This window comes from Oryzias latipes, chromosome 14 (genome assembly GCF_053564925.1).
Source record: "Oryzias latipes strain Hd-rR chromosome 14, Olatipes_Hd-rR_3.1".
NCBI classification, from domain to species: domain Eukaryota; kingdom Metazoa; phylum Chordata; class Actinopteri; order Beloniformes; family Adrianichthyidae; genus Oryzias; species Oryzias latipes.
In genome coordinates this window covers 1,060,603-1,085,971 of record NC_136250.1, presented here as the reverse complement: position 1 = coordinate 1,085,971, position 25,369 = coordinate 1,060,603, and the positions used below count along the sequence as shown (strand labels likewise).

Here is a 25,369-nt window from a genome sequence, read left to right as displayed (position 1 = left end):
GCTCATTGTGAGACCCGATGTCTTTGAAGTTTGCGTGGTGTTCAAGTTATGGCGCATCAGGGGCTTTCTGGAAACCTTCCCATTGCTCATCTTTCACAAAAATTCCCATCTCTCGGAGGGTCGGGGCTGCATCTGCGTGGGTGGCAAAGGTTTTGATGCCAGATTGCAGGTGGATTTTCAGCTGTGCAGGAAATGGGATTGGGCTTTCATTTTTTTATCTTGCAGCTGTTTAATCACCTCTCGCACTAGTTTGCGTTTCTTTTGCACATCTGCGGTGTAGTCCTGGTCAAAGAAAATCTGTTGTTCCTCGTATGCCACGTCCTGCTTTTTCCATGCTGTTTGGAGGATTCTGTCTTTAATTCTGAAGTCAGAGAACAGAAACAGACACTCTGTCAAGTGTGTTCTAGTATTCCTCTTTATGAGGTGCTCAAGCTAGTGGTAGCTCACAAAACATCTGCTGCATTGTTCTGCAAACATTTTTACAGCGTGTATTTAGTTGAACTTTTTATTCAAGCATATTTCCAAAGATGTTAAAATAAAATAGTGTTTGTTAAATATATGTTGTCATTTTTAATTTTTGTTAAAGAAAGTAATAGGAGAGAAAAAACAAATCGATTAAACAAAAAAAAAAAAGAATTTGGTGTGAAAAAAATCAAAGATTTAAGTTTTTGGCTATATTGCCCAGCTCCATAAAGAACATGGATCTAATTACTAAAAAAGGTACTTGCTTGACCATTTTTCTAGAGTGGGCTTGCACTGCCCTGCCCTTAAAATATCACACAGGCTTCCTTTTTACCACCCCTTAATCAAAAAGACAGGATCGTAACACTTTATGACTAAAAAGCTAACTAGGAAAAAATTGCCCAAACTGTAAAGACCACAAGTGAAAACCTCTTCACAACAGCAAATTTAATAGGCAAATGAAGAAAAGAGTGAGACGACTAAAGTTACACGAGTTGCTGTACTGTGTGCTACAATCCCACAGCTGACCTAACAGAGCTAGTTTAGCCCAGAGAAGACCCAAACATGCATTTGTTACAGTACATAACCAACACACATTTAAAGGTGCGGTCAAGAAAACCTTGCCTTCCATTTGACTACCGGTAATTTTGTGAACAACTAAGTGCTTCAACTAAAGCCACATGTTAATACAAGCAGTTGAAATAGCTTCAGGGGGAGAGAAGGACTTAGAAAGTTAAGCTTTTCTAAACTCTCATCTCATTATGCGCTTAGAACAGATCTCAGATGAGGAAGAACACATTTAACATGCATATGCTAGAAATGCTTTCACTATTTTTCATACTTTCCCAAACTTCAGGCAACGGTTGGACTAAATCTTGAATGTCAGATCTAAAGAAGGCTGAGCTGCTGCAGGTTCTAATCTCCAACATTGGAGCCCTGCTGTCTTCACACATGGATTAACCTGACCGCCAGTCACTTTGGATTAACAATCAACTCCCATCCAGGGGACAGTTAGATGATTTCTCCTCTTCTGTGAAGGAGAAAGCATGCGGTTGCTGCTCATTTGACTGCATGCGCAGCCGGTATAAAGAATCGGTGTCGGTGGAAAGCCTCGGCGGCAGCAGCGCTCCTCATTGCAGCCCTAACTATGGACAACAGAACAGATACATGAGTGGAGAACAGCTCGGATCCACGTCTATGACTTACCTTGCTCCATCACCAGGACAATCATCATGGCAGTCAGCACAGCCCAGCACAGAGGACTCTTCATCTTCACAAGTCTGACGGTCTGAGGCTGTCCTCGCAGAGAAATTCTCCAAACTCTCCTGTTCTGTCAAGCATCCAGTGACGAAAATCCTCTTCTGCCTGAGTGAGAGGATCACCGTAGAGGTGATTTCTGCAGCACAGCGGGAGCAAGACACAGACTTCCGTCGTGTGATGTCTAAGTAAAAGATGCTGTCACAATTCCGTGTTCCTGCTTCGCTAAAACTCCTGGGACTTTTATTTTGAAGTAAAAAAGAACCCAGTTCCTGTCCTGATGCCACTTAATTCTTTCTACAGTTTCTTAGGAGGGTCTGCGTCTTGTGTTTTCCAGCTGGCAGCCTTTTCTTAACCCTCCTGACCAGTGGAGGCCGACACATGGCCACCCCCGGGGCCACCCCACCAGTTACTATAAGTCAGGGGTCACCAACCTCTTTGAGACTGAGGACTATTTTATGGGCACTAAGTATGAAGGGCGCCACAGGACCTGTTTGCTAACCCCCCCCCCCCCCCACACACACACACACACACAAACAATTTGATGACATCCTTTTGTGTGCCCTACTTTACTTGCTCATTTTACACAAGAAATGCATGAATTTTCTAGACTCGTATTACAGGGGGGTCAAACTCAGTTGCAGAGGGGGCCTAAATCCAAAACACACTTTAGGTTGCAGGCAGAACAAGATAAACTTTTATTGAACACACTAAAGCTAAACTTTTAGACCTTAAAACTTAAACTTTTTAAACATAAATATGAATAAAAACAGAAAGGAATATTAATCCAGAATAATAAATACATTCTGTCAAAATTATGCATATATGAACAAAGCCAGGAAATATTAATAATTAAAAATAATAAATCAAATAATTCTGTTTTCTTTGTTCTTTTGTAATTTTTGTTTTGTAATTTTCTTAGAGCTCAACTCCTGAAATCATTTTTAGCAACAAGTTAATTTCTGCTTGGTGTGTGATGTTCTGTCTTTGGTCCTGTGTGTGTCTTTGGTCCTGTGTGTGTCTCTGGTCCAGTGTGTGTCTCTGGTCCTGTGTGTGTCTTTGGTCCTGTGTGAGTCTTTGGTCCTGTGTGTGTCTTGGTCCTGTGTGACTCTTTGGTCCTGTGTGTGTCTTTGTCCTGTGTGACTCTTTGGTCCTGTGTGTCTCTGGTCCTGTGTGTGTCTTGGTCCTGTGTGACTCTTTGTTCCTGTGTGTGTCTCTGGTCCTGTGTGAGTCTTTGTGAAACCTATCAGAGAGATTTGATTATTTAAAAACCTGCTATTGTGAAATTCATGTTTAGGTCTCATAAAACATTAAAAACTAAATTACTTATTTACTTATGCATATATATTATTTCTTTTTCCCATATTGCTGGGATATAGAGGCTGGCTCTCCTCTTTGCTTGTTTGCTTTTGATTATGTCCTTTTTATGTACTGTCTTGTTGTGTATGTGGTTATTGACAAAAATTGAAAAATAAAAGTTTGAAGAAAGAAAACTAAATTACAGAACTCATCACTGGGATTACTCCAAAAATATTTAGCATTTTTCTAATTTAGTGCAACACCAACAGTAAAAATCCTCCAAAATCCTAAGTACTTTAATAAACAAATGGGGGGAGGGGAGGGGCCCACACCCTGCTGCCTTTGCGTGCGCAGACATCAATAGCTTGACTTCCAAACTCCTTGGATTCGAGTCCTTCCTGCTCCTGGGTCCTTTCTGGTTACGAGCCGTAACATTACACTGCAACCATGACAGACCCAGCGGGAGGTTTGCAATCTAGAGTCTTACCTGGTTCATCCACGGAAAGTGGTCCTACAGGAGCCGTGCTGTCTGACCTGACTCACGAGATGCGCAGCTGCATGTCTGGTATGCAGCAGCTCCATGACCGCCTCGCCAGATTGGAGCAGGCTTCTCCGTCTCCGCTACGAAAGATCCAACTGGGCCATCCTGAGTCGTTTGGGGGAACTGCTGAGGACTGCCAGGTGTTCCTTACTTCCTGCCGCCTTCATTTTGACTTCAATCCGAGCGATTTCCCCTCTGAGCAGAGCAAGGTGGCGTTTGCTTTGAGCTTCCTGACGGGCCGAGCTAAGCGATGGGGGTTGTTGGAGTGGGCTCGCGGAGCTGAACTGTGCCGCTCCTTCCGGACATTTTCCACCCAACTTCTCAGGGTGTTTAATCCTAGCACACCCCAGCGAGTAGCCGCTTCAGAGCTTCTCCGTCTCCAGCAAGGAGTTTGCAGCGTCTCGGATTACGCGGTGGATTTCCGTATCCTGGCTGCAAGCACCCGCTGGTTGAAGGAGGAGCTGGTGGACGTCTTTCTTCAGGGCCTCTGCAGCGCGCTCAAAGACGAGCTGGCAGCGAGGGAGATTCCGGAGGATCTAGAGGAGCTGATCGACCTGGCCGTGCGCATCGATCGGAGGATGAGGGAGCGGGGCCCACAGCCGCAAAGCAGCACTTCCTGTCCGCCGCTTCCTGTGGAGTTCCCACCGCTCCGATCCAGCCACCTGGCTCCACAACAGGTTTCCACTCCTCCCCCAGAGACCATGCACCTGGGTTCAGGTCGTCTAACTCCTGCAGAACGTCGGCACCGTATGAGAGGGGGACTGTGTTTGTACTGTGGGCAGTCTGGTCACTTCATCCACAACCGTCCAGGAAAGCCCCAGGGTTCAGCCGCTAGGAGGGACCTGGTGACCCGCGTTTCTTCTTTTTCTCCCCCCACCCGACCACCTACCGGGAGCATGGTGGCTTATAAAGGAGCTCAGGAGGAGCTTGAAACACTGATTGACTCTGGTTCAGATGGAGATCTGATCTCACAGGAGGTGGTAAGCAGACTTAGGATTCCTGTTGAGGCTCTGTCTCCTGCCCTTCTCATCCATGCCATAAACGGGTCCATTATTCACACTGTTACAGCACGTACTGTGAATGTTAAGGTGACTGTGTCAGGAAACCACTCTGAACTCATGAGGTTTTATGTAGTGAACTCTCTGAAACCTCAAGTGATATTGGGTTTTCCCTGGTTGTGTAGACACACACCTCATATTGACTGGACTTCAGGACGTGTGTTGTCCTGGAGTTCTTACTGTCTGCCAAATTGTACAAAAGCTGCCTCTGTTCGTTCCTCACTTCAGAAACCTCTTTCTGAACCTCTAGATCTCAGTTCGGGTTCTCCTGCTTATCATGACCTTGGTGCAGTGTTCAGCAAGATTCGCGTGGCTGCACCCCTCCACAGACTAACATCAGCTAAGGTACGTTTTATCTGGGACGAGGGGGCAGATAGGGCATTTACCGAGCTGAAAAGACGTTTCTCTACAGCTCCCATCTTAACTCAGCCTGACACCTCCAAACAATTCATTGTGGAGGTGGATGCGTCTGAGACAGGAGTGGGGGCTGTTTTGTCTCAGAGAGCGTCTGATAATAAAGTTCATCCCTGCGCATTTTTCTCCTGCAAGCTCACTCCTGCAGAAAGAAACTACGACATTGGGAACAGAGATCTACTTGCCGTCAAACAGGCTCTTGAGGAGTGGCGTCACTGGCTGGAGGGGGCTGAAAGACCATTTCTGGTGTGGACTGACCACAAAAACCTGGAGTATATCCGGACTGCCAAGCGTTTAAACCCTCGCCAGGCGCGGTGGGCCTTGTTTTTCGACCGCTTCAACTTTACTCTCTCTTATCGGCCTAGCAGCAAAAATACCAAGCCTGACGCTTTGTCCCGTGTTTATCAGAGAGAGGAAGGAGGGGAGTCTTCTACATCCAGCACCATTGTTCCCCTCTCGTCTGGTTTTGGGGGCTACCCGGTGGTCTTTGGAGCGCAGAGTCAAAGCTTCGGTTCCAGACCCCACTAGCATCCCATCTGGTTGTCCCACAGAGTGTCTGTATGTCCCTTCTCATCTACGACAGTCGGTCCTGAAATGGGGGCATTCGTCATCATCAGCCAAGGAATTGGCAGTTTTAGTTTCGCAACATGTGTTCCGTCTGCATGGCTGTCCGCAGAACATAGTCTCGGATCGAGGACATCAGTTTATAGCTTCCTTTTGGAAGGAGTTCTGTAAATTGTTAAGGTCAGTTCAAGCTCTGGTTTCCACCCTCAGACCAACGGCCAGGTGGAGAGGTTCAACCAGGATCTCGAGACCACTCTACGGGCTATATGCTCTAAGAACCCCAACACCTGGTCATCTCAACTACCCTGGGCAGAATACTCTCACAACTCAATCGTCAATACCACTGGTTTTTTACCCTTTCAGGCAGCCTATGGTTACCAACCACCCCTCTTTCCACACCAAGAGCAGAAAGCTACTGTTTCGGGTCCTGCAGCATTTGTACGGCGCTGCCGACAAGTCTGGGAGAGTTTTCGGCACAAGCTGTTAAGGAACCAGGAGAGGTTTACAGGAGTTGCTAAACGCCGGAGAACTGCTGCTCCCATGTAAAAGGTGGGAGATAAAGTATGGCTCTCCTCCATGGACGTCCCACTGAAAGGGGGTTCACGTAAGCTCATGCCTCGCTACATCGGACCGTATCCTATTGTTGGAATCATCAACCCTGTGGCCGTCAAGCTTCGTTTGCCACGGACCCTCAGCTGCCAGCTGCATTCCCCCCTCCTCCCTCTGTGTTCTCACCAGGCTTATTAGCTGTTCACTATTTTCAATTATTGTGTTTGGTTATTTAAGCTTCTGTCTTTGTGGTTCTGTTGTCGCAGTGTCCTGTTTAGTCCTGTCTGTTCTCACTTGGTTAGGAGTATGTTGGTTATTAAAAATTTTTGACTTCCAAACTCCTTGGATTCGAGTCCTTCCTGCTCCTGGGTCCTTTCTGGTTACGAGCCGTAACAGTATGTTATGTCAATTTTTCCGAGAACGAAGAAAAGTACATACATTCTCATTTTAAGAAGAAAAGTACAGCAGAAGGAGAGAAAGAGATGTTAGGGGAGAAACAGAGAAGTAGTGAGGAGGAGGAAGATGAGACAGAGCAGCATCATCCTCAGCTAGCATGAAAGACAGAAGATAGTGCGGAAGATGAGACGGCAACAGACGAGGGACAGTCAGCATCATTGGTCTGAGAAACAAAGCAGAACTTAGCAAAAGGACCTCGACCTGTTCCTGGACCAACAGGTGAAGTTAGAATTATGTTGCCCTAATAATAAAACTGTTTCATGTTTATTATTCTAAATAGAAATGTCTACAGATATAATTAATATTTACCATGGAACGGTATCATTATTATTATTTCAGAACAACTGATTTGACTTTTTTTCATTATCTCCCAGTGAAGAGCCGAACACCCCAAGCAGACACAGCTAAGCACTAAATAGAAACAAAATAAATCAAAATATATCAGTAGGCATTTAACTCTGTTACTTTTCTAAAGGCTTTTTTACTCCTTTTAGTAGAATGAATTTTGAAAATATAGCTAATGGCTGATGGCCCCCATGAAAATTTCCAGATGTGACCCTGCTGCACGATGGCGCAGTGGTTAGTGTTTCTTGCCTCACAGTGAGAAGGCCTCGGTTGGAGTCCCGGCTGGGACCGTTCTGTGTGGAGTTTGGATGTTCTCTATGGAAGTTTTTCTATAGCATAATTAAAAATACGTCAATACCAGAAATGCTTCTTCATTTTCAAAATGAAGATGCATTTGTTGACTCAAAATGAAGAAGAAAAAAACAATCTGCCAAACCGCTTTTTCTATTTCTTCTTCAACATCGCTTATTCTGTCACTTAATTATAATGATAAAGAAAATGGTATTTGACATTTCATTTTCAAAAAGTTCTCTGGTAATTGTAAATGTCTAAGGCGAAGTTAAAATTGGCGGGTAGGGAGCTAAAAGGACATCTGCTGCTTGCTGGCAGTGATGGATAAGTTTTTTAGCATCACTCTTAGAAAGTATATTTCTGATCTTAGCTACATTGCACAGTTGAAAAAAATGCAGTTTTACACGCCTGAGATATGTGAGCCTTAAATGATAAATCCTGGTCAAATAAAACCCCAAGGTTTCTAACTGTGGAATTGGGGGCTATACTTATGCCATCCAGGGAGACCATCTGAGCAGACAGAGCATCTCTGAGGTTTTTAGGACCAAGTATAATGACCTCAGTTTTTTCTGGGTTCAAGAGGAGGTAATTAATTGTCATCCAGGTCTTGATGTCACTGATGCAGGCATTCAGTTTCTCTATCTGGTCATTCTGGTCAGGTTTCATGGATAAATACAACTGCGTATCGTCGGCATAACAATGAAAATTAATGCTGTGTTTCCTGACTATGTTTCCTAGGGGTAGCAAATAAAGCGTAAACAGGATCGGTCCTAAAACTTAGCCCTGTGGGACTCCGTAGCCAACTCGAGTGCACTGAGAGGAATGTCCATTTACATTAACAAACTGATATCTATCGAACAGATAGGATTTAAACTGCTGGAGAGCAGATCTATGCTCTAATCTATGGAGTAAAATACTGTGGTCGATAGTGTCAAAGGCTGCACTGAGGTCCAACAGGACCAGAATAGAAAGTAGTCCCTTTTCTGAGGCCAATAACAAGTCATTAGAGACTCTAACTGGTGCAGTTTCCGTACTGTGGTGAGGTCTAACAGGACCAGAATAGAAAGTAGTCCCACAGAACGGTCAGATAAGGTTCTTCTAAGCTGTTTCTTATTCACTGGGGCAGTAGCATGTTCTAATGTAAACTGGAAGGTAATCATAAAGTGATCAGAAATGATGGGGTTAAGAGGAAGGACACTCAGCTGGGTGATCTCTATACAATGGGTTAGAACAAGGTCCATGGTGTGCTTGTGACAGTGAGTGGGTTCATTCACACTTGATCGACCTGGCCGTGCGCATCGATGGGTTGGGTGAAACCAACATCGTCTAATAAAGCTGCAAAAGCATTTCCTAGACAGTCACTGGGGTCATCAACGTGAATATTAAAATCCTCTATTATTAAAATTTGATCAGAATCTAAAACAATAATCGATAGGAAGTCGGAAAACTCAGTTAAAAATTCTGAATATGGGCCCGGGGGGGTGATAAATAATTATGAATAAAACTGGTTTTCGAGTCTTCCTGTTTGGGTGATTTATAGAAAATATGATGCTTTCAAAGGAGTCATAAACATTTTTAATTTTAGGGCTGAGAAGTAAGCTAGACTGTGATAATACTGCCAAACCACTTCCTTTCCCTGAAATCCTGGATTTCTGATAGTTATTGGAGGTGGTGGTGGGGGGGGGGGGGGGGGTGCTTCATTCAGTCTAACATAGTCATCCTGTTGGAGCTAAGTTTAATCATTATGATGTCATGTAGCCGGGGTGGCTGGTTCGCCGTTTGGCTCTGCTCAGTTTATTGTATAATATTTTGTTTTTTACTATTTTCACGAGGACCATCGAGTCTCTTCTGGTGTATAATCGCGAGGAGTTGTTAAACATTAGAAAAAACTTTGACTCATGCATACTTTACAACACCAAACCCACGTCAGACTCATTCTACCTGTCGGCAAATGTGCCAGACTGTTTCCTCCGCATCAAGGCGCTGATCCCCAAAAAGCGCAAACGCTGTGGAGTACGATCTGGTCGACTTGTGGAACTGAAAGCCTGGCTGTCACGTTCAGTGGGCATGTTGTGTCCCTCCTCAATTCCTCTGGATTATATGGACTGCTACAAGCGGTATCTCTCTCGGCGCACGTCTTTTCCTGTCGGCGTTTGGCTGCAACCCATAGTTGGACAGCTGGAGGTGGTCTGCACGTTGCGCCCGAGCCGCTCCTTCCGGGCTTCAGGTCGAGTCATCCCAGGTAACCTCAGCCGGGCAGCTTCAGCGACGGGGGTGATTTCAATTAACTGTGCTCTTCTGAATGCAAGGTCTATTGGAAATAAGACTTTTGCTTTGCAAGATTTTTTCAAGTCCGAGGGACTTGATTTGTTGTTTTTGACGGAAACGTGGATCAAATGTGGATCAACACCGGTGAGTCAGTCAACTTTTTGGAGCTTTTACCCCCTGACTGCACTTTTATTAATGCTCCACGGACCACAGGTCGTGGCGCAGGCCTAGCCACGGTCCTGAAGAACGGTTTTGATCTCAAGATTTTATCTCCTGCGTCTTTCTCCTCATTTGAACTGAGCTGCTTTGAGCTCCGGCAGGCACACCCAATATTATGCGCTGTTGTGTACAGGCCACCTAAGCCCAACATGAACTTTATTGAGGAATTTTCAAACTTCTTGGCCGATATGCTGACTCAATATGACAAACTGTTGGTTGTTGGGGACTTGAATGTACATGTTTGTTGCCCTTTAAAGCCAATGGTGAAAGACTTTCCAAACTTAGTCAAGGCTTTTAATTTAACACAGCATGTCACTGCTCCCACTCACATACGTGGACATACTTTGGACCTTGTGCTATCATATGGTTTTCCAGTGGACAATATCTCGGTGGGTGCCAATGTATTATCGGACCATAGTCCTGTTATGTTTGCTTTCAATATGCACCACAATGTGAAAGTCTCTGGTCCCGTTCGTCTGAGTCGCCCCATTAGAACTGAGACCGCTTCTACTTTCCCTCCTCTCTTCAATGCATCAATGCTGTCTCACGATTGTCCTCATGCAGTCAGTGGCACAGAAGAGTTGATGAATTCTTTTATTTCAACATGCAGCAAAGTCTTAGACTCAGATGCTCCATTAACAGCCACTCACCAGAAACGGAAGCTGGAGCCATGGCTCAATGAAATTACGCGGGACGCTCGGCGTCTGTGCCGTAGAGCAGAGCACAAATGGAAAAAGGATCACCTGCGGGTCTCACATGACATTCTTAAAGACAGTTGGAGGAAATACCAAGATACCATTAAGGCCGAAAAAGCTAAGTATTTATCCAGCTTGGTTTTAGAAAATGTAACAAAGCCCCACATTCTTTTTAAAACTATTGGTTCTGTTTTTAACCCCAATCCATCTTCCACTCTACAGATGACAAATGAAATGGTGGAAAGTTTTTTTTTCTTTATTAACAACAAGGTAGCTGCTATTAGGGCAAATATTTCCCCATGCACTTCATTCTTAAAATCTCCTCTGGTGCAGGACTCTGTTGGTTTTACCCAATTTAAGTCGGTGTCAGGGTCTGAACTGACTGGGATTGTTAATAAGTTAAAAGCAACATCTTCTCCCTTGGATCCAGTCCCACCTTGCTTTTTTAAACAGGTTTGGGCACACTTAGCACTTTAGTCACAGAGATCGTCAATAGCAGCCTGTCATCAGGTCTTGTCCAAACCTTCTGCAAAAAAGCTGTTGTTGAACCTCTACTTAAAAAGCCGGGTCTGGATCCAACATGCTTGGCCAACTATCGACCAATTTCAAAGCTGCCATTGGTGACTAAAATTTTGGAAAGTGTGTAATGGCACATCTGCAACTTTATTTGGATGATAGTGGGATTTTAGACACTTTTCAGTCAGGCTACAAGACATTTCATAGCACAGAGTCTGCTCTTTTGAAAGTTTTTAATGATCTTTATTTAATCACAGACTCTGGTAATTCTGCTATTTTAGTACTTTTAGACTTGACTGCTGCTTTTGACACAGTGGATCACACAACTCTTTTAAACCGCCTTGAATATTGGGTGGGAGTTAGGGGAACTGCCCTGAACTGGTTTAAATCTTACCTCTCTGAGCGGTCCTTTATAGTTAGGCTGGGGGACTCCACTTCTTCCTCTACTCCAATACTTTCTGGAGTTCCCCAGGGTTCAATTTTAGGCCCTGCACTTTTTTCTTTATACCTGCTTCCTTTAGCTGAAATTTTTAAGAAGCATGGCTTGTCAAATCATTTTTATGCAGATGACTGTCAACTGTACATGCCCATTGTTAAAAATAATGGAAGCAGCCCACTGACACCCTTACTTAACTGTCTGGGGGACGTCAAAGATTGGTTGGCCCAGAACTTTTTAAAACTTAATGAGGAGAAAACAGAGGTCATAATATTTGGACCCAAAGCCAATCTTGACTTGGAGCCCATTCAGCATCATGTGAGGCCCACAGTCACCAACCTTGGCGTCATCGTGGACAGTGATTTTAAATTTGATAAACAAATAAATGGCGTTTTAAAATCAAGTTTTTATCATTTGTGGCTTGTATCTAAAGTTAAACCCTTTTTATCTTTTAAGATTTTTGAGCAGGTCGTGCACGCTTTTATCTCTTCACGACTGGACTACTGCAATGCACTTTACACTGGGGTTTCCCATAAGGCACTTTCCCGGTTGCAGTTAGTCCAGAACTCTGCTGCACGACTTTTAACAGGAACCAAAAAATATGAGCACATCACACCTATTCTTGCGTCTTTGCACTGGCTTCCTGTTAATTTTAGGATTATTTTAAAATTGTATTGTTTGTTTTTAAAGCTCTACATGGACTGGCTCCAAAATACATCTCTGACCTCATTCAGATTTATAAACCAGCTCGTGCTCTGAGGTCAGAGGGCCAGCTCCAGCTTGTGGAGCCCATGACGAGGCTCAAAATGAGGGGAGACAGAGCGTTCTCTGTTGTCGGCCCTAAGCTGTGGAACGCTCTGCCATTGCATGTAAGAACAGCGCCCTCTGTGGAGTGTTTTAAATCCCGTCTTAAAATGCATTTTTACTCTCTAGCTTTTAACACTGCATGAGTTGTGTGGTCCTCTGTGTTTTTATCTGTATTATTTTTTTAATCTATATTTATCTGTGAATCAAAGAGGTTCATTGTGTCTATAAATTATACTGTGTACTTAAATCATACAATAATACAATCATCTGTTTTTAACCCTTGTGCTATCTTAGATGACCCCCCCCTTACATTGACGTGTTATTCCTACCATGACAAAGCTGGATAAAGGGGGAAAGATTTCAAGTAATCCATAGACACCAGTGAAAAACACAAATCATTGAACAAAAAAGTTTCAGAGCACTATCTAGTGGGTCAAGATGACCCAACTCCCAACGTTAAAGTGCCTAGGATAGCAGAAGGGTTACAGACGTCACAGACCACCACCTGATGACGACCCTGACGAAGGCGGAAGGTATTCCACTGAAACATGTAGGTACATTTTATAAAATACAAACAAACCAGTTTCTGATAAAAAAAATAATTTAAGTAAGCAGTATATTTATCTGTGTTTTTATCTTGTTTTTACCTTGTTTTTATTTTATTTTTATCCACTTTACTTTTGTACTTTGTTTTTATTTTGTTTGGTAATCTTTTGTCTGGTTTTTGGTCACTGTACAGCACTTTGGAAACTGCCTGTTTGAGAAATGTGCTATATAAATAAAGTGGATTGGAGTCTCGGGTGCTCTGCTCTCTGCAGTGGTAGGGCTGTCGACCCATGATCGTAAGATTGCAGGTTCAATTCCCGCCTTGCACGCCCATGAGTCAATGCGTCCTTTGGCAAGACACTGAACCCCACCTTGCCTCAGGTGGTGGGTGGGCGCCTGTGTTCGGCAGCGGAGCCACCACCAGTGTGTGTGTAAATGTGTGTGTGACTGGGTGAATGGGTCTGTGACTGTAAAGCGCTTTGGGCCTTGTAGGTAGAAAAGCGCTAAATAAGTATACACCATTTACCATTTATGCTTCCTCCCAACCGGTACAAACCCTCTCTGTGTTCCGGCTGCTTGGAAGGCGCTTGGGTGCTAACTGGGTTAGCCCTGGTAATGCGGCCCGCGCTATGAGTAACGATCTAGCGAGAGTATGGTCATCTTTGTCTGATTTTAGAAGAAGGATTATGTTGGCTGAGTTCATGTTAGGTGGCAGTGATTGGCTTTCCTTGATAAATATGACCATTTTATAGTTACAATGGGAAGCAATTAACTCACCCAGTGAGGGCCTTTGGGCAAGACTTTTGTAAAACTCTTTTATGTGTTAACATTAATGAATTTCTGTTGAAGATACAAGAAGAAAAATTTGGCAACAAAATCCCCCCCTATTTCATCGAACCCATTTTCTTGTCAAGTGGGGGTTCTGAGCGCTTGCTTGTGTCTTTGGAGCTCCACTCGGACTCAAAGCCACCAGAGACAGAGTTGACACTATTAATAGCTGCTCACAAAATTCTTTATAAAACTCAGCAGGAAAGCCATCAGGGCCTTGTGGTTTGTTGTTAGTTGTTCCCATGTTCCCAAGTTACCTGGAAATGGCATTACATGAGCTAATTGAGTTTTATTTTGCTTTTTGATTTGTCTACAAAGAGATTGCAGCTTGCTTGCTTACCGTCACAATTACATCATTTCTGAACTTCATCTTAACCCTTGTGCTATCTTAGATGACCCCCCCGCCTTCCATTGACGTGTTCTCCCTATCATGACAAAGGTGGATAAAGGTGGAAAGATTTCATGTAATCCATGGACACCAGTGAAGATCACAAATCACTGAAGAAAAAAGGTTCAGCGCACTGTCTAATGGGTCTAGATGACCCAATGTTAAAGTGCCTCGGATAGCACAAGGGTTACACCAGTTTTAAAGTTATGTGGTTTGTTTCAAAAAAGGGTCCAAATTATATTATATATTCCTGCGACAAACTAAAGCCATTTGTTATTTGTATTAATGGCCAACCCGGTCTCATCCTAAAATGTGTAGTAGCTACATTTGTCCAAATGGAAATGCGTGAGAGTTTTACAAAAACGCCCTCCAAACTGTGAGGCGGATACGTTTCATTTTTCTATTCATTTTCCACGAGCCTTCTCAGGATCACGTGACTTTGGAGGTTTGGCCTGCCGTGAGCAAAAAACATGGCGGATGCACGTTCATTTTTCGGTGGAATATCCCATAAAATAAGATATTTTGAGGACTAATTTTTATTTTGACAACATTTCTAGTGAGAAATATACCATTTTCTTTTAAAATATGTTTTCATTTTGGACATACAGTTTGTAGTTTGCTTGTTTCGTTCAACTTTTTCTCCTAAAGGCTCTGTTACGTTGGAGAAACACGTTAACTTTCATTCATATCTGCAGACGTGTGCGTGGGTCACGTGACTAATTCGATTCTCTTTTTTTCCGCAGAAAATGCAATAAAATAGGAGTGATTGTGGACTAATTTATTTTTGAAAACATTTCTAGCAGTATATATCCCCTTTATTTTCGTAATATCCATTCATTGCAGACATGCAGTTCGTAGTTTGTTACGTTCAACTTTTCCTCAAAGGATCTGAAGGCGTTTGATCTTTTCCATAAATATATGCGGGCTGATGTGGGTCACGTGACGTGACCTGAGTTTCTATTTTTTCATATAGAAGATCTCGTAAAAAGGTACGTTGCTATTTATTAATTATTTTTATTTACATTTCTACGGATCCGTGTATAGGTTTCATGCTGTGTTGTTGCGACTTTGAAGGACATTTAAACAAACAGGAAGAATGTTGTTCAGGAACGGACTGGAGAGTTCTCTAAATTTACTTAGCGATTTGTTTTATTCAATATTCTTTTACATGTTAAAGTATTCACACTACAAGTCTAAATGCTGTGTACAATGTCTGATCTTTTCCATCATATCTGTGGGCTGATGTGGGGTCATGTGACGCAATTTCTTTTTTTTCCCTTGGAAAAAAAATCTCGTAAAATAAGATCGTCTGATGTTTAATATTTACGTTTAATAACATTTCTAGGGACCGATGTACTCTGTCGTAACGTCCATGCAAGCATATTTTTTCAACATCAACTAGTTGAGTTAAGAAATACACTGTAAATAAAAAAAAAAAAAGACGTTTGGCTCTAAACTGGTTTTGTGATTGGTCCCACGTTTATCGGGAAGGTTAAGTTCTAAAAATAAACCCAGCGACAAGCAGGTGTTAATTTTTATTTTTTACAGAAATTAAGGTTTCCATTATTAATGCAAACTTTTTGTTTTGCAGGTACTTAAAGAAACAAAACATCACATGTTTCTCAGAGGGAAGGTATCATGTCGCAGAGGAAACGACAGATTGCTATGGAGTTATTTCAGTCTCAATAATCAGAAATGCACACAACCGGTTTTACAAATACACACGCTCCGATTCACAAATGTCATTTTATGCAAACGTGAAAAATAAATTCGGAAATACACACCCTGTGTTTCACAAATGCACACTAAATGTTTTACAAATGCACAATAAGTGTTTCTCACAAATGTGCACACTGTTTTTCACAAAAACATTTTAGAAATTCACAATAAATGTATCAGAAATGCACAGTAAGTGCTTCACAAACGTGATTTTTAGTTACACATGTGATGTGAACTCACAGATCATTCGAATTGCAGACCGTGCATTCAAAATCCCGTTCTCGTTTGTGAATCTCCCCGTGTGTGTGAGAGATTTTTCTACGGTGAATATTGAGACTCATCTGACGGAGCAGGCTGCCTAATGTCACCATTGGCTAATGAATCTGTCAATCAAACTCATTGCAAAGCAGGCGGGTTCGCTTTGAGCCAATCGAATGGCCCCTTACACTTTCTCCATGCTTTCTGCGGGTGGCAAAAGCCCCGCCCTTATTTGATTCTGTACCAGTCGGTCGTTAGCGTGTTAGCCTTAGCATGGCTTGTCGGTTTATTGCCTTCGGTTGTCAAAAATTACTGGCTTGTGCAACTTTTCAGTGGACCTGGAAGCAAGGCAACAGTGGTTGAATGCAGTTGACAGAATCCATCGAACTCTGTACTGGTCATGAGATTTACAATGAATGTTTCACTCGGGATCGTTTGTACGTTATTCTCAGTCTTAGCTTTCATGCTAGCGTCATTTCAACACTCAGACACGGTTCCCTTCGGTCTTGATCATCTGAAGGTGGAGGAGAAAAATCTTTAACTTCCACAGTAGGTTCTGTGGAGAAACTGTCATCACTTTGCTCCGTACCACGCAGTGGGACTACATTACCTCAAGTTCATCTCACTGTCAATCACAGACGCCCAATATACACCTCCCCTGCTCAGCCCAAAGTCACTTTGCTGGACCTTAATTTTATTTTTTTAATAACTCAAATGTCATAGATTTTATATTGTAACCATATACATATACACCTCTTGGCCAGGTCACCCTTGCAAAAAAGATCCTCATCTCTCTGGGTTTTATAACTGGTTAAATACTACACAACAAAAGATGATCATAGAACAACAAAGTGCAAACATTCACCCTTTATTGCAGAGTAAAATTCAATGAAAACATGGACAGATTCAAACATCAAAATTTAAGCAAATGTGGGATCTCTACTGATTTGAATTTTATTTAAACTGGAACTAATTTTCATAACATCCTTACATACAATGAAGTCCCTTGAACAATACAGCAGTATTGATTTGAACTCTGTCTTGCTCCCCTCAGTCTCTCTTCTTCTGTATGTAATTATGTGGCCTAAATTAAGTTCTAAACAAACAGGACAGTAAAGATGTAGGTCCACTCCCAAACGGTCTGAATTAAACAATGGGTTGATGTCGTCTTGCAGTTCCAACATTTGTGGACCCAGAAGGGGACTGTCCAATACCAGGACATTGATCCCAGGATGAGGTTCAGCCATGGATCCACTCTCCTCCCGTTCAATCTCTGGAACCAGCATACCCTGACAAAAAAAAAAAAGATACTGTTTATGAACAGCACTGTTTTTTTTTATGTTTTAGATTATGTAGGAACAGAGACCCACTAATAATGACTTATGGAGATATGAGGTCTTCCTGCCAGAAACAATAACTGTTTTTAATTTGCAAATAAGTGACTCTTAACAAAGTAGTGACATTAGTACATCTGATGGCTCATAATGCCATGTATTGTGATGCATTTTGAACTTGCAGATGTGCTATTCTCCCTACTTGATTTAAAAACCAAACAATTTAGGGAAATAGTTTGCACCACACAACAATAATACTTTTCATTCATTTTTGATGAAAATTCCTTGTAGTCATTGTGATTTCATTATACTGTTCTTGATACTTTCCACTTTAGTCGAACTGCACACAAATCAGTTGTCCAGTACAGTGAGATTAAATAAAGCAGGGTTTTTCAACCAGTTTGCCGCGGCACACTAGTGTGCCGTGGGAGATGGTCAAGTGTGCCGTGGGATATTGCCCTACTTCACTGATCTAAAAACATTTTCTATCTCCAGGATGTCAGCTCTTTGTTCATCTAAACAGGCACTGATAAAACACTGAGAAGTTAGGAATATGAAAGATCTTAAAATGACTTTTTCTTTGTGTTTATTTAATTTTATAAAATACATTTTGATAAGATTGACGGTACCGCGATTTAGCTGCAGCTATAACTGTGTAAGGAAAAGTCCCGCCCCTTTAACTGTCTCCGCCAATCATTCTTGAAGGTTTAGTCACATGTCATCAGTCTGACCAATCAGAAGTGCTTAAAGTTTTCCCTTCCTTGTTCTTAATTCTGCTGATAAAGTCGCTCAGTTATAACAAAAATACCAGCTAAAGCTCGTCTTTAGCGGTGTAACTTTCCACAGATTCCGGTGTCAGACCGTGGAACAAGAGAACAAAGGTTGAAAAACACTGAAATAAAGCACTTACCCGGGGATCAGAAACAGGGTTCTGGGTCAAGCCCAACTGCCACAGCTGATTTGGTGTCATGCTTTGCTCCGTCCTGATTGGATGGGTGTCCCACGCGTCACTAAAGACATCCAAACTGGCCTGAATGCATGGTAGGAAAATATAGTGGCAGCAGAATACGTGATGTTACCGATATTGAGCAAGTCTTGGTCCTCAGGAGAGTGCAAGATGTTGTAGTATAAACCAGTAACACTCATGAAGACATCACACCAGAGGGGCTCAATTCTGTATTTGGAAAAAAGCAAAAAGAAATATTATATTGTATGAATTTTTTTTAATACATCATTCACTTTTATGTATATATTAAAGCGTCTAAAACTAGGTTCAACTCACCGTTGATTGTGTGTACACTTTTGCTGCAATGAAGCTGTTTGTGTCAGTTCTACGTACTGTGAGCATTAACTCGGCTATGCCCACATGTTCTCCTCCGTGATCTCCTCTCACCCTGACAATAACATGAAAATCATGTCTCAAACACATAATTACAAATGCATCGCCAATACGGTACACATCAATTTAAAATGTAATGTTCTTATGTATGTTGCCAATAAGTAGAATTTCTAGGTTAGACAAATTGCAGGAGTGGGTTACATGTATCACTGGGGAAAAAAATGAGGTGAGAGAGACTGTTAAGGGGGGGTAAAATGTTATTCATGAGGGGAAAGTTTTAGAGTTGCCTTTGTTTTCAGAGGAGTCTAAAAAAAGTTATTTTATTTTTGTACAAATAACCAAGTGCTTATACTATAAGCATACTTATATGTGAATAAAAGATTTCTTTATGAATAACATGAATACCTCAGAGGTAATCCATACACGTTCACAGCGTCACTGAAGAAGGCCAAGTCTGCACATTTGTTGTCTGCTATCTTCAGGTGCAAGATCTATGGAATACAAGTACAAATACTTTCAACTGACAGATATTTACAGGGGCAAAAATGCTAAATTCCCAATTGATAAAACAGTAATACAATAGGATGATAAAATATCAAATAGAATAGAATAGAAAGGTATTTAGGATGTCACGCTTCAGTAATTCCTAGAGAATAAATAAAAACATGACAAACATGGATTAGATTATTTAGCTGTCTGAGATTAAATTACATAATTTTCAAATATTAGAAAGGGGAATTTTTTAAAACACTCTTGCTATGATAACTTGAGCTTGTAGTAAAGAACAGCTTTAAAAAAATCAGAGACAAGACACTGATCACAGGAAGCCTGTGTGTAATATTTACAGTAACTTCTACTCTAATCACTGTTGACTGCAGATTTCTCCCATCCACCCTTTCTGTGACTACTTATTGACTACAAAACAGCCTAAAAACATAATGTTTGGGATTCTTGTCATTACGTCATTGGAAGTAAAGATACGGGGATTTTAGTGGCTGTTACTCTGACACAATCACACAGGGCTTTTCAGCACAATACGGGTTCTAACGTTAGAAACTTAATGAGACTTCTTTCATTCACAGTGGATTCACGTCTGTTATATTTTAAAAATGCAGTTTTCATGAATGTCATATGAATTAACTTTGTTGCACATATCCACCCCGTCTTAAAGTCTGGGTTGTGAAAAGACTGTGTCTAACTTTAAGCCGGATCGCGTTTACATAAAGGCAGCACACGGAACAGCTAACTTACTAGCTTGTTAGCATAGCATAGCATGGTTTAAACAAATCCCCGTCTCCAAATCAATACTTTTTATTAAACTTTCTGTGCTGCTGTAAATCCGGCATGTTTTTCCCCTTAGTTCCTTATGAATCATGATAAGAACCTACATTGGCTGTATATCTAGCTTGAACCGACACCGGCTTAAACTTCACTCACACTCACACACAGGGCAGGCAGCACAATAATTGAGTCGAAAGCCGGCTAGTTTCGAGGTCCCTGGTTGGTTGTAGTTACTCGTGTTGTGTGAAGAGCTGGTATGCCAAGTATAAAACTTGACAAAACCATCATTAGTCCTCCCCCGCTTTCATAAAAAATATGACCGCATAGGCTAAGCTAAGCTAAGCTAATATGCCGTGGGGGTACTCTGCAAACGACTCGGCTGAAGTGTTCATAAAGCATTCACACATGTCACTTGACTAAGGAGAACGCTTCAACTTAGTATTCAATAACATTACAGGACGTACAACGAGCGAATGATCAAATAAATGCATTACTTACGGGCTGAGACTGATCCCGTTCAGAAGACCTCTCCGCCATGTTTGCCGCCCGCGTCCTCCCAACTGCTGTGCTGAACAGCTCCCTCCCTCGTCAGTTGAGAGTGAAGAGTGTAAGGGGCCATTCGATTGGCTAAGAGCGAACCCGCCTGCTTTGCCGATGAGTTTGATTGACAGATTCACTAGCCAATGGTGACATTAGTCGACTCGCTCCGTCAGATGAGTCTCAATATTCACCGTAGAAAAATCTCTCACACACGGGGAGATTCACAAACGAGAACGGGATTTTGAATGCACGGTCTGCAATTCGAATGATCTGTGAGTTCACATCACATGTGTAACTAAAAATCACGTTTGTGAAGCACTTACTGTGCATTTCTGATACATTTATTGTGAATTTCTAAAATGTTTTTGTGAAAAACAGTGTGCACATTTGTGAGAAACACTTATTGTGCATTTGTAAAACATTTAGTGTGCATTTGTGAAACACAGGGTGTGTATTTCCGAATTTATTTTTCACGTTTGCATAAAATGACATTTGTGAATCGGAGCGTGTGTATTTGTAAAACCGGTTGTGTGCATTTCTGATTATTGAGACTGAAATAACTCCATACATTGCAGTTGTTTTTTATACAAACTTTATTGACTGTAACAATTCAAAACAACAATTCCAAACAGCAACAAGAAAGAAACAAACCAGGGGATTATTATGAAATTTTTCACAAAAACATTGAAACTGACACACAGATTGAATTTTTTTAATGCTTTTTTATTGTCAGAGTTTCTTATTGTGTTCATGTTTTGTTTGAACTCATTGATAAAGTTAGAAAAATGCAGGGTATGATTTCTAACTTTGTATTTATGAATGTGCCATATGAATAAAAATAAAAAAAGGTTAATGATGTAGAATTGTTCTTTTTTATGGGATGGACAGTGGGTGAGGCACGACAGATTACAGTAAAACAGTCAAACTGCTACCACAATAGCGTTGAACTTCTGTTGAGAATAATTCATTCATAAATCTGTCTATATATTAGAATATCAGCATCTGGGTCATTTACGTCTATTTTAACGTAAAAGGGGCTAAAAAGAACTAACATCAAACAACAACTACTAATAAATATTATAGGAAATAAGGAAACTAAGTATAAAAAAGTAAAACAAAATAAATGTACACAGTATAATATTTATTATTGTAAATAAAAAAATAAACATGTCTGACTAAGAGTGGGGGTTGAGGTCGGGGGGTTTTTTGTCTCTTTTTTGGAATCCAGCGTAGAGGCCATGACCCCCCCCTGCAAGAAAAGTAGAGAAGGTTCAATCAAACAGTGATAGAAGACAATGGGCTACAGTTTGTTCACTCAGTGCTTACAGGACGACTGTTTTTAATTTGATTAGTGTCAATTATCCTTTGTAGGAAATATTAGTATTATTCAAATATTCATGAATAATTACAATATTACATTGATTTTTAACGCATAGCACAAAAGCATCAAATAATCAATATCTAACAACTTGTAGAACATGAATAATAAAACTTGGACATGCATCCATCATCTACCCCTTTTGTCCTTTTATCGACAAAGAAAATTAGAAAAGATTTATATAATTTTAAATAAATAAAAAAAACAAATTAGGCTGATTATTATTTGGACTCATTTATTTGCGACCAAGCAAAAAAACTGATGGAAATTCATGTTGAAGAGGCACGTTGCTGGATTGTCCGCACGTATTTTAACCATAACCCCACCTTCTTTACTTGCAAACAGGCACTTCAAAATAAATAAATCAATTCATTAATAATATATACAACATAAAACATGACGAGCACTCCATTAACTCCATCTGGGTTTCATAAATAAAATAAAAACGTTTACCACTCAAAACAATCATCAGAACTCTAACACAGTAAATATGCCAAACAAATTAATAAAAAAGCATTTGATTTTTGATTTGATATGGTTTATTTCAAGCAAATTAAGTAGAAATAATACACAACAGCAATATAAACATCAGTTATACATTCATACAGTAACTAATCAAACTTAGGATAATTAGACATATTAATAAATATTGCTTGAAAGGGAGTGGGAGGAAGCGAATTTATATAATCCCACCCCGATTATACTGTAACCATTTTATTACATGATTTATCAATATCCGGTTGCCAGTTTTTATCAGACAGAATTAAAAATCATAAGATATCGATAAAGCACATGACAAAGATGAATTACTTAAGTATTACGTCAAAAATAACTATTTTAGAAATCAACATGGCAAATGCAGATCAGTCATCTGAAATATATGCAGCTTATGTTACTTATAAAAGCCATTCATATGAATAAAACATAATACTATATTATTAAAGCAGACAACACTACTTCAGGAATTTTCATAGCAAAAATTTCATCAAGTATCAAAAGTTAAAAACATGTGCAAAATTATGCTACATTAGGAAAGATTTTTGAATCAATTTATCAAGTTTTGGAGAAAGTGTAGTAATATCATTAAAAGTCAATCAATTTAACAATTTTCAATAAGTGATTAATCATTTGTTTTACCTTTTTTCAAATATTTTTTTTGTATTTTTTTTTTTTTTTATAATAAAGAAATGCTGTAGGGTAAGAGTAAAAAGGGTCCATAACTGTCGATTGTCCAAGGTTGGTATTTCTTCTTTTACTGATAACAGCTGATCTTCTGAGTTTGAACAGAGTTTGTTCTCTTCGATGTTATGTCTGCAGACATTAGATTCAGGTCCATATCCTTCTTCAGCTGATATCAGCGACGGTGAAAGTTGAGGTCAAGTTGTCTGCAGGTCAGAACTCTGCTGTTATTCAGGTGACGTTAAAGTGATGAATCCACGTGTCATATCTCTTGAAATTATTTGGCTCTTTGGTTTATTACTCCACATTATACATTAGAGTTCTACTTTAAAATAGTAATGATGTAAAATAAAAACTGCTCCTTTTTTCTTTAAATGTCTTCATTGCATATTAATCTTTTCCTCCAATCACACGGCTGCATTCTGAAAGATGAAAAGTGTAAACTTGTTTAAGAGATGTTTAAGAGGACTACTGTAAACTAAGATAAATGTGTTAGTTAAAATAAAGTAATAATGCATAGTTATTTTATAATAAAAGACTAAAAAAGACAAATTAATAATACAAAATCCAAATCTTTACAAATTCTGCAAGTATTTTGTCGTATTACTTTTTACTGGTGGAAATGCAAAGAAAAGCGGCAAATTAGAAGAACTGGTTTGAACATGAATTATTGCACAAAGACGGAAAGGTGGGCGTGTCTCCAGGAAAAAGATCCTCATGACAACCAACATGATTTTTGATACGGAGGCTGATGTTGAAGGAGAAAAGAAACGTCAACAGCCAGTGCTGATCAGAACACAATCCAATGTTCTCATCATTTGAATAAATCCTGAAATGTTCATCTGCTGCTGTTTGTCTGCATTTCTTGATGAAATTTTGCTGCAAAATAAACCCATTAACCATCACTGTTCTGTCTGTGATGGAAGAAACGCCAGGGCTACTATGGGAAGATATACGGTAGTCAACATTTTCTTGGAAAGGATTTTTTTAAAATAATATTTTATAGAATCTTTTAATAGTGTGTAAAATGTTTTTAACTACAAAGCATTTTAATTGCATGTTATATGTTTTATATCAACTGTAATGCCCATTAAAAAGAAAATCACAAATAAACTTGAACTGAATTATTTCTTTCTTATTAAAGATTTGAGGAAAAGTGTAAATATAACCACCAGATGAATGATTCTGTATTTTCATATTTCTTTGGAGAAACATTTGTTGAGGATAAAAAAACACAGGAATATCTAAAAAAACATATCATTTTTGCTAACTGTGCAGAAAAATAAGATTGTACCAGGATAGTAAAATGTCAGAAGTTGGCACACTGGTGGACAGCTGTGGGGCTGAAGTGGTGGGAGGATGGATGTCTGAAACAGTTGATGGTTGGACGGCTGAAGCACTGGAGGGCTGCTGGTTTTTCCAACCTTAATGGATGAAAATGATGAAATGATTAGTGTGGTTGTTTTGGTGAGACATGAGCAGATCTGCTGACGGTTCACAAAGTTTCTAATCAAACTAGAGTTCATGCAGATTGAAGATGTCGTGTCATCAAGCTTCCATGAATAATGAGGAACAACAACAGACTGAGGTGAATGTAAAATTATTATTACCAGTATACCTGATACAAGGCCTTCATCCAGGCAAAGCACGTTTGTGCTTGATCGGGGAACTTAGGGGGCACAACATGTGTGGTGAGAGGCGGGACTTTTTGGCAGGTTTGGCAGCAATTTTTGTATCGTCATCGTCAAAATTTAAATGATCATATAACACTGTGAACAGATCAACAATTGGTTAATGACTCTGAGTCACAGATGGTAAATACATACCAATATTACCAAGGCGTTCTCTTTTGGCCTGAAATCTTTGTAGCCCACCTTATATTTGGATGTTTTGGCGGCCACAGCGATCACAGTTGATGCAAGAAGTTGTCGAGCCTCGTGGAAGAGTCAGCTGAAAATAGGAAAAGCAGAATTTTTATGTCTCCAGTTCCCCATTATTATAAGATTTGGGGAAAATATTGCCATATTAATGACAATGGTTGTTAGTTTTACAATTAAATTAAGGTAGCAATTGAAGTCTAACAGTTTTGTAAGAATGTGCAGGTTATAATTACTGAATTTTAAAAAGAAAAGTTATAAAAAAAAGGTCATGAAGACTTGGTTTTGAGCTGAAGACGTCTTTCCTCTAATCCAAAATGATTTATGGAATAAAACTGGTAAAAAAGCAGTTTGACTGGATCAGAGGAAAGGTTTTAGCGAGTGTGACGTCACCCATTTCCTTCCAGATCCATCATAACAAAGTAAATTCTGTCGTCGTTTCTCTGTGATACAGACGTCACCACGTTGGAGCCAGTTGACAGTGATTGATCTGAGTATCAATTCTATGGCAACTACTGTCGCCAA

General features: G+C 40.4%; 1 protein-coding gene and 2 long non-coding RNA genes across 5 annotated transcripts in view; all 3 read right to left on the bottom strand.

Annotated features, from left to right (window-relative positions):
• The window catches only part of ntm (neurotrimin), a 137,308-nt gene extending 135,465 nt beyond the window's left edge, over positions 1-1,843 (bottom strand). Inside the window, exon 1 of the mRNA XM_078931043.1 lies at positions 1,669-1,843. Within this exon, the coding sequence (XP_078787169.1) occupies positions 1,669-1,732 (64 nt within the window). The 5' untranslated portion in view covers positions 1,733-1,843. The remainder of the gene's footprint in view (positions 1-1,668) is intronic.
• Positions 1,844-15,996: 14,153 nt separating this feature from the next.
• LOC110014600 (uncharacterized) lies at positions 15,997-20,773 on the bottom strand. 3 transcript variants are annotated; one of them, XR_013647568.1, is made up of 6 exons: positions 20,369-20,588; positions 18,995-19,080; positions 18,533-18,644; positions 18,161-18,424; positions 16,527-17,205; positions 15,997-16,430 (listed from the first exon to the last, which is right to left on the bottom strand). It is a non-coding gene; the product is annotated as an uncharacterized LOC110014600 (long non-coding RNA). The 3 variants fall into 3 exon arrangements; XR_013647567.1 differs by lacking the exon at positions 15,997-16,430 and having other exon boundaries at positions 16,769-17,205; positions 19,013-19,080; positions 20,369-20,773; XR_002874617.2 differs by lacking the exon at positions 15,997-16,430 and having other exon boundaries at positions 16,769-17,205; positions 20,369-20,608.
• Positions 20,774-21,263: 490 nt separating this feature from the next.
• Positions 21,264-24,900, bottom strand: LOC111948700 (uncharacterized). The gene is made up of 3 exons (XR_013647395.1): positions 24,586-24,900; positions 24,262-24,391; positions 21,264-21,659 (listed from the first exon to the last, which is right to left on the bottom strand). It is a non-coding gene; the product is annotated as an uncharacterized LOC111948700 (long non-coding RNA).
• Between the last annotated feature and the right edge of the window lie 469 nt (positions 24,901-25,369).